The 11,633-nt window shown below is 42.4% G+C and overlaps 1 protein-coding gene across 1 annotated transcript; it reads right to left on the bottom strand.

Annotated features, from left to right (window-relative positions):
• Positions 1 to 10,332: 10,332 nt before the first annotated feature.
• Positions 10,333 to 11,316, bottom strand: GPR6 (G protein-coupled receptor 6; the record flags this gene model as incomplete). Its single annotated transcript, XM_083348909.1, has 1 exon — positions 10,333 to 11,316. The coding sequence occupies one exon, from the start codon at positions 11,314 to 11,316 to the stop codon at positions 10,333 to 10,335; it is 984 nt and encodes a 327-aa protein (XP_083205035.1).
• Positions 11,317 to 11,633: the final 317 nt, after the last annotated feature.

Raw genomic sequence — 11,633 nt, 5'->3', positions numbered from 1 at the left:
GATTGAACTCTCAACCTTCTGAGTGGGAGGTGAGCATCTTCACCAATAGACCACCACACCACTCACAGAGACACGATACAGTTGACCTAGAGAAAATACTCAAAGAAAAAGGGCTGGGCATCTAAAAGAAACACTAAAAAAACAGTGGCTAATTCACATCAGAAATAATTTATAAAGAATCAATATTATCTTTATAATTGGGTTACACTAATTTAAGCTCTGTAGCTAACCCATGAAACCGATTAAGCCTCAATTTATCTGTAGATAAATTCTGCTTCAACTATTTCATACTGAGCCTTCTTGCCGTGTAAGGAATCATCACGTGCTTCTGAATTTTAAATAGCTCTCCAAACAGGGTGAAGAGAGTTTAAAAATGACATATATACAATTACACAGTGCACATCATTTCTTCCTGAAAATGCTTTCAGCATTTGCATATAACCCAAGGCTTTTCTAATCAGGAAAAGCAGAAATGATGTTGCTGGTAATAATGGTATTCTGCTCAGGTATCCCTGCAGATCAGAACTGTGCCTGATGAAAAGCCACCTTTTTACTGCAACTAGACTGACGTCAATTCTAGTCGAAGAGTTAACCAGAACAAAACTGATCTATCCTCTTTATTTAGGATGATTTCTTCCCAGAAATCATTAGAAGCAGAGAGTGATTTCTTGCAATTGTCTCTATACCAGATCATTTGCATTATTATTCATGCGACTGCTAGAAGCATTCAAAGACCTGGGTTGCTATGATAGTAGAGGGAGGTTCTGTTAAAAATTAACAATGGTTTATCCAATTTTTTTGAGAACAGTAATGGCTATTTTGCTCATACATTGTTCAGAAATGGGTTAAAACAGAATTGGGTTGATGCCGGAAATCATGGGATACTCTGTTCAAGCTATGTAAGTCCACCTTGTTCTTCTCTCTCTGGGTTCTCTCATGTTTCCAATCTGTTCTGAGAAAGTTCACTTCATCCTTTAGAGTACACTGGGACCACTTTTAAATAGTCTTAGTTGGGTAGGTATTTATCTGGGGTGAGTTTGCTGTACTGTTCTGCTGTTTTGCCAGCAAAGAAATTCAATGGCTACCTTGAATAAAAAGGCATGGTAGTGATCAGATTATTAAATAATAAGAAAACATGCCACATATACCTGCATTTACAAATGGTATAGGGCAGGGCTTTTCAACCTTTTCACCCATTGTACCACTTTTAGGTTATGGCAACATCCGAGTACCACCAGTCGCCTAGCAAGGTGTCAAAAACTTGATGACAAAAAAAAAGGAAAATAGTGATGAAGTACAGGTAGTTCTCGACTTACAACAGTTCGCTTAGTGATTGTTCGAAGTTATAATGGCACTGAAAAAAGTGCCCCCCAAGCCACAACTGAGCAAGAGACCTGACTGCCTGCCCGGCGGCACTCTTCCTCCTGTCTGAGGTTTTCATTGTTGTGAGCATTTCTGTTGAGGATTGGCAGTGGGGGTGGGGTGGGGGGTGTTTGGTTTTTATCCCCCCCCCTCTGCTGGGTGGTTGCAGCAGGTTTTGGCCACTTCACATGACCCTGGGACACTGTGACCATCATAAATATGAATCAGTTGCCAAGCATCTGAATGTAAATCACAAGACCCTGGAAATGCTGCAACATTCCAGCTGATTGGTGCTTCTTCTGGGCTCAGAAGCGCCAGGATCAGCACCGAGCTGCAGCTGGAGCCTGGTGCTGGTCCTGGCACTTCCACTGAGCCCTGACAGCCCCGAGGAAGCGCTGATTCTGGCGCTTTCGCTCAGCCCTGACAGCCCTGCAGCTCCAGCCATCTCTCGCTCAGGCTTGTGCCACCGGTTTCAGCTCATTCCCCTCCCCTGCTACCACTTTTCTAGGATGGTCACATACCACCTGCCAGGTGCCAAAGTACCACAGGTGGTACCTGTACCACTGGTTGAAAAGCCCTGGTATAGGGTTTCCTGCCTAAGCAGGGGGCTGGACTAGAAGACCTCCAAGGTCTCTTCCAACTCTGTTATTCTCTTCTAATCTGTCCTATCCTATCCTATCCTATCCTATCCTATCCTATCCTATCCTATCCTATCCTATCCTATCCTATCCTATCCTATCCTATCCTATCCTATCCTATCCTATCCTATCCTATCCTATCCTATTCTATTCTATTCTATTCTATTCTATTCTATTCTATTCTATTCTATTCTACAAAGGGTCAAATTGTCTAGGGATTATGGCTAATTAGGCCATCTACCTGAAAAAAATTATTCTGTTTAGGAACTGTTACCTGCCATTAAACAGAAAGAAAATTCTGAATTCTGCCTAATGCAATATTTACCCTGAAGGAGCAACCACTCGTATTAAAACATAGGGAATTGCTTGTGTGATTTGTAATGCCAGTATCTAATTTGCTGAATAAACATTAAATATAAAATTAGCAAGGGGTTCTCACCGAGTGCAGGCCTTAGAAGAATGACACCTGTATGATCTTCATGTATGATGCTGTACATTATATATGGGTTTTTTCTACTTATGGAAAATAAGAGTATCTTTCAAGAAGCTTGAATAACACTGACAATAGCCAGTGGTGTTTGAAACTGCAGCCAGTTTGGGGGGGGGGGGGAAAAGAATCAGCACTTTACCAGTAAGGCAGGCATGAGATTATAACAAGAGTCCACAAGTTCAATTTCCATCTTTTTGTTTGTGACAGTGACCTCACTTCATCTCAGTTTGAAACTGAGTTTCTAATTATGAATGTCTTTGGGGTGCAATAAAAGGGTAATCAGTACTTTTCCAAACTCCAGCATCATTTATGTAGCCAAATAACAGCTCTCTACCCACTCAATGCATGAGTAAATTCTCCGCAGATTCAGGGTAATCCTGAAATGTTTAGAATGACAACGAGCCAACCATGATACAGGATACCTCCTAAAATTAAAAACAGCTCACTGCTCTGTTGCCCCCCCCACAAAAAAAGAGCCAGTGTAGTGTAATTCAGACATTAGAATATGAGCAAGGAGAACTAAGTCCTCCTTCAACTAAGAAGCTGAAGTTATTTTCAATCCAGACTATCTCGTTGGACTGTTACTGTGAGAAAATATTGGAAGGCAGCGTTATATTTGTATGTTATATTCGTCTGACTCTAGTAAAGCAAAGCATAAAACAAAGAAGGAAACCATGATGGTATTTGCTGTGTCGTGGGGTCTAAGGGAATAATAATAATAATAATAATAATAATAATAATAATAATAATAATAATAATAATAATAATAATAATAATAATAATAATAATAATAATAATAATAATTTTATTTATATACCACCCTTCTCCCGAAGGACTCAGGGTGGTGAACAGGGCAAATATATAAAAATACAAAAATTAAAAAAGAATTAAATACAATGCCCAAACTAAAACAGTAAATACATATATTAAAAAACAACAATAAAATCCCAAACCCATCCCCCCATCAGGCCAGGCCGGCTTGTTCAAATAAGTGCGTCTTCAGATTGCGTCGGAAGGAGCGAAGGTCAGGTGCCATCCGGAGCTCGACCGGCAACCGATTCCATAAATCCGGGGCGCCCACAGAGAAGGACCTCCCCCTGGAGGCCACCAGACGACATTCTCTGACCGGTGGCACCCTGAGGAGGCCCTCTCTGTGGGAACGCACAGGGCGGAGGGAAGTTGATGCCGGCAGCAGGTGATCCCTGAGGTACTCCGGACCCATGCCATGTAGGGCCTTGAACACCATTACCAGTACCTTGAAGTACAGTTGTGTAGATACTGTGGAGGCCATCAGTGTTATTACAAGGACACTGGCTCATTCAACAGCATGCCCCTCAATGCTGCACCAGACCTTCATGAGAAGGAATGCTGGTAGAATTTCCAGGGATACTGAAGGCATTACAATAGTTTTGATGCCATTTTTTTATCTTATCTATAATTTCTGGCTATGTTTTTTGTCCCTTGCTGAATTCACATTGGATATGGTGGACTGACTTGGTAACGCACAGGTAATTCTTTACTTATGTAATTGAGCGTGGAATTATGGTGGTAAGTTATTGTAGTCATAAATTAAGGCATCATGTGACTTGATTCAAAGTTACAACCATTTTTTACGATGGCCGTTAAGGGAAAGCCATAGGTGTGAAGTGAATGTGGTGTGGTTAAGTAAATCCATTTTCCCCAGTGGGTTGTGGGGGGTTTTGTTGCCAGAAATCGAAAGTAAATGCTGGAAACCATCAAAAAATGTTGTAAATTGCAGTCACATGATTGTGGGATGCTACAAATGGCCATAGAGGTGAGCCTGTTGTCAAGCACACAAAATTACAATAACATTTTATTTATTTATTTATTTATTTATTTATTTATTTATTTATTTATTTATTTATTTATTTATTTATTTGGACTTATATGCCGCCCTATCTCCCGAAGGACTCAGGGTGGCTAACAACAATAAAATACACTGATACAAAAGTTAAAAAGAATTAAATTAACAGCCCCAATAAAATAAATTAAAATTGAAGTTAAAATTAAAAAACATTTTAAAATCCCTGTCATCAGTCCAGGTCAGCCTGATGGAAAAGAAGTGTTTTAAGGCTGCGGTGAAAGGACCAGAGATCCGGGGCCATCCGGAGCTCAAGGGGAAGTTGGTTCCATAGGGCTGGTGCTCCCACAGTGAAGGCCCTCCCCCTGGGGGTCACCAGCCAACACTGTCTAGCCGACGGCACCCTGAGGAGGCCCTCTCTGTGTGAGTGTACTGGGCAATGGGAGATCGTTCCCGGCAGCAGACGGTCCTGCAAATATCCTGGGCTTAAGCCATGTAGGGCTTTAAAGGTAAGTATCAGCACCTTAAATCTCACCTGGAGGACAACCGGTAACCAATGTAGCTCACGCAGGAGGGGTGTAATATGGGAGTATCGGGATGCTCCCATCACTACCCATGCAGCCACATTCTGCACCAGCTGGAGCCTCCGGGTGGTCTTTAAGGGCAGCCCCATGTAGAGAGCATTGCAGTAATTTATACGGGAGGTAATGAGTGCGTGAGTGACCGTACGTAGGGCATCTCGGTCCAGATAGGGGCGCAACTGGCGCACCAGGCAAACCTGGGCAAATGCCCCCCTGGCCACAACTCCAATATGATCTTCAAAACTGAGTCGTGAATCCAGGAGGACACCTAAATTGTGTGCCCTATCAACGGGAGGTAACACCTCTCCTCCCATAACCAAAGATGAAACCTCTTGGACTAAACGAGATGCCGGTACATAAAGCCACTCAGTCTTGGCCGGGTTGAGCCGGAGCCTGTTCTTCCCCATCCAAATCCGTACCGCTTCCAGGCAACAGGACATCACATCGAGGGCATCACTGGGTTGGTTCGGGGTGGAGATGAAAAGCTGGGTATCATCAGCATATTGATGATACCTCACCCCGAAACCACGGATGATCTCACCCAGCTGCTTCATATAGATGTTGAACAGGAGGGGCGAGAGTACCGACCCCTGAGGCACCCCACAACTAAGGGGCCTAGGGGCAGACCTCTGCCCCCCTGCCAACACCGTCTGTGAACGGCCCAAGAGGTAGGAGGAGAACCACCATAAAATGGTGCCTCCCACTCCCAGCCCCTCAAGATGTCACAGCAAGATACCATGGTTGATGGTATCAAAAGCCGCTGAGAGATCTAATAGGACCAGGACAGAGGAATAACCCCTATCTCAGGCCCGCCAGAGATCATCCACCAGCACGACCAATGCCGTCTCCGTGCTGTACCCGGGCCTGAAACCCGATTGGTACGGATCCAAATACTCAGTTTCCTCCAGGACCAACGGGAGCTGCCGTGCCACCACGCTCTCAACAACCTTCGAAAGAAGTGAAGGTTGGAGACAGGATGAAAGTTATTTAAAATAGCTGGATCCAAGGCAGGTTTCTTGAGGAGGGGCCTTACCACCGCCTCTTTCAAGACGGCAGGGAAGCAGCCCTCACTCAAGGAAGCATTAATAACTGCTAGGAGTCAGCCTCGTGTAACCTCCTGAGCCGCATAAACCAGCCAGGAGGGACACGGGTCCAACAAACACGTGGCGGCACTTAATTTCCCCATGATCCTGTCCACTTCATCCGGAGTCACAGGATCAAACTCTTCCCAAATGTTCTCGGCCAAACCCATCACTTCTCCCTCATCAGATACTGCTCACAGATATGTCGTGTGTGGCCACTGCAACTCCAAATCTGGGTTGTAAATAGCTTTGGGGAGGTCCCTTGTAACTTCAAATGGTTATGAAATTACTGGTTGTAAGTCCAGGACTATCTGTAGTAATATACAGCACCTCCAATCTCAGAATAATAGTTTACACTTAAGAAACTTTGTAATATTTAGTGAATAATGTTTCCAAAATATTTACAATGTGATTAGAAATAGTATATGAAAAACATTAAAAAGTAAAACAATTACTTTTTGTTGATTTGTGTGCAATGTGTGTTCATAGAATCACAAAGTTGGAAGGGACCTTGAAGGCTATCCTATTTGATGCATTTGATGCATTTGTTGCTCCCTTAAATGTTGATAGAATCAAACAATCATAGATTGGATGGGTCCTTGGAAGTCTTCTACTCAGTCCCATGCCCAAGACGGGAATCTTCTGACTACCCCAGAGAAATGGTTGTTGTTCAATCTTTGCTTGAAAACCTTCAGTGATGAAGTACCTACGGCTGCTCCACTGCTTAATAACTTTCAAGGTCGGGAGATTTCTATTCTATGTGACTGCCTTTCATGTATTTGAAGACTGCTTTCATGTCTCTGCCTTCTCTTCTTTAGTCAAACTTATCCAGTTCCTTAACTGTTCTTCACAAGGTTTAACCTCCAAATCCCTCACCATTTTTATTGACCCTTTCTGATGTTTTTCATAGCATTCCAGGTATGGTTAGATCAGTGCAGCTAGAATGGAACTATCACTTCCCATATCTCTCTTGGTGCAACTCAAAAGTGTTACCCCCCGTCGATAGGGCTCGCAACTTGGGCGTCCTCTTGGATTCACGGCTCAATTTTGAAGACCATATAGGAGCTGTGACCAGGGGGGCTTTTTCCCAGCTTTGTCTGGTGCGCCAGTTGCGGCATTGGCTTCTGGTTGCCCTCCGGGTGAGATTCAAGGTGCTGGTAATGACCTATAAAGCCCTAAATGGCTTGGGTCCGGACTATCTAAGGGAACACCTGCTGCCGGCATCATCTTCCCATCGTCCTGTGCACTCCCACAGGGAGGGCCTTCTAAGGGTACCGCCGGTCAAGGAATGCGAGTGGGTTATTCCCAGGGGAAGGGCGTTCTCTGTGGGCGCGCCGGCCCTTTGGAACCAACTTCCCATGGAGCTTAGGACCGCCCCCGACCTTCGCTCATTTCGCAGGGACTTGAAAACCTGGTTTTTTGAGCTGTCTGGCCCAGACTGAGGGGTTTTAATTATTTATTAATGGGGTTTTAGTTTAAATCCAGGAACTTAATTTAATCTTAGTTTTAATCGATTTTAACTTTGTATGTTATGTATTTTTAATTTTTCCCTGTAAACCACCCTGAGTCCTACGGGAATAGGGCGGTATACAAGTTTAAATAATAAATAAAATAAATAAATAAATAAAGATTTCATTCGTTCTTTTGGCAGCGGCAGCTCACTACTGGTTAATGTTTCATCCATGGTCTATCAGGACACTGAGATCTTTCTCACGCATAGTACCACCTCCCTTGTATTTGAGCACCTGTTGTTTTTTTCCTACCATAGCAAGCTATCAAGAATCTACATTTCTCCAGTTGAACAGCAATTTGCTGGATAGGGCCTGATGTTCGCATCTATCGACATCCTTCTGAATCTTGAGCCTGTCTTCTCAGTGAACCCTCCCTCCCCTGCTTTGTGTCATTTGTAAATTTGTTGAGCATCTCTGGTACCCCCTCAGCTAAGTCATCTGTGGAAACGTTGAAGAGCCCTGGCTGGATCAGGGGCAGAACAGGAGATGAGCAGTAACCAAAGACATTATATATCCATCGAAAGCAGCCGTAATTATGAAAATTATCAAAATTTTACAGAAGAGCTAGCTACAAAAGTTGTCATCCAAGGGAGGTTAGACTTGTGAATATTAGTGCAACTGATACTTGTTGCAAGTAATAGGCCTGTTCATGCTCGCTGATAAGGACATATTAAATGATAGTTTCTTTAAATGAAACTGCTTTCCCAGCTTCTATATCACTTCACCTGCTAGACTTTATTATTGAAACATTTCATAGCAAGCTATCAAGGGGCAGAGAAGAGAACTGCACTCAAACAATGAGGAATATTTTGGAGGCTTATAGGTGTGCAGTGCTTCTTTAATTCCTCTTTTGCAGACATAGAGTTATAATCAAATGGTTCTCAAAGCTTCTGAATTTTACATTCTTTATTGTCAAACAGTAAAGTATTACTGCAGTTAGTCAAACATTATTCATATTCCATTACTCCTAAACTCCCCACAATATTCCTTCCTACCAAGCTAGAAGACTCCAGAGGACTCATTTTCTGTGCTAGCTGGATTACTAATGCTGACAAATTTTGTTCATTTGTTCAGCAGTTGCAGGTGGGGAGGTTAAATGAGCCACAGAGACCTTACAGTGAGACAGAGTGCTCCATTGTCCCTTCCAAAATGACAAGGGTATGGTATAATATATACACCCGTACATGCACGCGCGCACACATTACAAGGCTGCACTCATCGTTCCTGAATGAAATTCTGCTCCTTCAAGTTGTAATTCAAGTTGTTGAAAATCTAAGTATGAAAACTCATCCCACCTCTGTATGCAAATTGAAATGGGTCTTTTCGTGTTTTTGTCCATGTACTGTTAGCATTACAGTTATCAGGCAGGTATTATATCCTGTCTCAGTTTTGCTGCTAGTGAATCATAATATTAATAAAGTTAGCTCTGTCTCCTTCCTTCCTTCCTTCCTTCCTTCCTTCCTTCCTTCCTTCCTTCCTTCCTTCCTTCCTTCCTTCCTTCCCCTTTTTTAAAATATGCTATTGCAGAATGCAAGTATTAGCTAGTTTGACCTGAACGCTAGATTTTAGAAAACATTTAAGATTGGGAAGGGGCTGGGGGAGATATTATATAGCAATTAGCCTTAATATATATTGCAGTATTCGAATGCAAAACTGATAAATGATCATTTAACTTCCAGTTACAGAATAAATTGCCCAATCTGAAGTATGTTGCAAAAGTTAGAATGTCACATTCAGAGAATCATAAGGTTTGAAAGGTACCTTAAATGTCTGCCAGTCCAGCCCCTTTTCTGGGGCAGGAATCACACCAACCCAGACAAATGACTGTCCAGCCTTTGCTTGAATACTTCCAGTTATTGCGCATCCACAGCTCCAGGAGGCAGCCTGCTCTAAGCACAATGCTTTCATGCCCAGGAAATTCCTTCTTTTGAATTTGGCTCTCCTTCTATAAAGCTTCCACTCAGTACTTTTTGTCTTACCCTCAGGAGCTATGAAGAATAAATCTACACATCCCTCCCTGTGACATGCTTCCAGGTATTTAAGGATTGGTCTCTCCCCTTACCTTTCCAGAAAGTTATATGTATTATTAATTATATTTTATATAAACAGGGGTTAGGGCTGGTAGTTTCCAGCAAGCAAAGTTGGTGAGCATTCTAAAGCTTGCTTTGCTGTTGTTGTTTTTTAAATGGAAAATAAATTACTACTTACCAGAAAGTAAACAAACCAAATAGCTTATTTTATTTTCTTGTTTTATGATAAGATTTCTCTTTGTAAAAAATTTATGTGAAGGTACCCAATGAATATTTCTTGTAAATAAAGGTGAGGCAGTGCAAAACACTGATCGTGTTTTTAAAGCCATTAAAACAGTTCAACGCAGAAGAAAAAATGTAATGAATTCGTTTATTTGTATACAAAATGTCATAATTTATCAATACTGTGCAGCAAAATATATTATCACTCACATCCCAAACTAGACAACATTTCACTTATTTTCATTCTCTCTTTGCCCTTTGAAAATGGCAATACTGTTTTGGCAGTTCAGCAGCTAAAAATAAAGTGCTATAATTACGTAGTCTTGGAATGCCTTCACTTCACAAATACAATGTACAATCTTGTATACATTCATGGTTTGTTTTTTGTTTGTTTGTTTGTTTGTTTTTAGTTTCACATAATCAGAAACTCCAGACCTGTCACATTCTCAAGAATACACATACATAAAGTGCTACTGTTTAAACATCTCCCCCCAAAACAATTTCACAACATGGATCTGGTTCATACCAGGCACTGTAATTCACAAAAGTTGAAAATTGTCACTTTGTGCAAACCTACACACAGAGAGAAGTCACTTAAACATCACTGGGGGATCTTGAACGGAAGGACACTTTGGATTGAAAACAGCCACAGAAGAGAACCCACATGGACCTCTGAATTTCTTGGTTTCTGTAGGCATAAATTATGGGGTTGATCATGGAGTTGTAGGTAGCAGGTAAAAGTGTGGCATAAGTGTAGACCGCAGGGTAGTTTGAATCTCCAATGACACAGTAGATAGCAAAAGGTAACCAACTGGCTCCAAAGGTTCCAAGGATAATAGCAAGTGTGGAGACTCCCTTTTTGGTTGCCACGTAGTGAGATGCGGTCAAGAAGTGCTGTTGAAGTGCGATTTGATGTGCATGCCTGCAAACTATTTTGCAGATTTTAATGTACAAGTGGAGCATAAGGATGAAGATGAAAAAGAAGGAGGCAGACAACAAAGTCACATTGCTCTTGGTCAAAGGTCTGACAATACTGCAGGATGAATAATCTTCCATACAATTCCAGCCTAGGACGGGCAATAGTCCTAAGCAGAGGGAAACCCCCCAGGTGATGATTAGCATCATATGAATACAAAAAACAGTCTTCTCAGAGTAATAAGTCAGTGCATTGTATAGAGAAAGATAACGATCTACTGTGATCGCTAATAAGCTACTCACAGAAGCAGTGAAAGAGGCAACTAGGAAACCAACGGTAATAAGGCTGATGGTTTCTGACTGGATCACATAATGGAATACAAAATTAAGGATTAGGCCAACTCCAGCCAGGAGGTCTGCTGTGGCCAGGCTCCCGATCAGCACAAACATTGGGGTTCTCAGATTGGGAGTGTAGAATATAATGGCCACCACAATGGCATTTTCACAGGCAATAATGGTTCCAGAGATGCAGAGCATAATATCCCAAGGATTGAGGAGAAAGATGGGGAGCTTGGAGGAAAATTCCAGCGAAGAATTGCCACTGCTGCTCTGAATCCAAGGTGCCGGAGCCCCAGTCTCATTCAAGGGGACACTTTCGTTCATTTCTGCCACAGCCAGCAAAAGCCACCTGCAAGGAGAAAGACCAGGAAGAAGAAGAGGGGGTGGTTAAAATAAGGCAAGGTCCATTTCCCTGCAGCCTCTGCAAATAAATAAGAAGCGAAAGAATAGCAACGAAGGCAAAAAAGGAAAAAAAAAGTATGAGGAATACAGAGTGAAATCCAGCAGGAAGGTGAAGGTAATGTACGAAGGAGGGAGAATTAATCGGAGCAGGCGGAAGAAAATGAAGGAAAGTCGGTTCACATCGGTTACGGAGCCCAGCTTGCAGAAGCCGCCGAGTGCTGTCCATGGTGCTGAACCCC

This window comes from Vipera ursinii, assembly GCF_947247035.1.
Source record: "Vipera ursinii genome assembly, chromosome: 1".
NCBI classification, from domain to species: domain Eukaryota; kingdom Metazoa; phylum Chordata; class Lepidosauria; order Squamata; family Viperidae; genus Vipera; species Vipera ursinii.
Note: the sequence above shows the minus strand (reverse complement) of the source record. Positions and strands in the feature narration are given on the sequence as shown.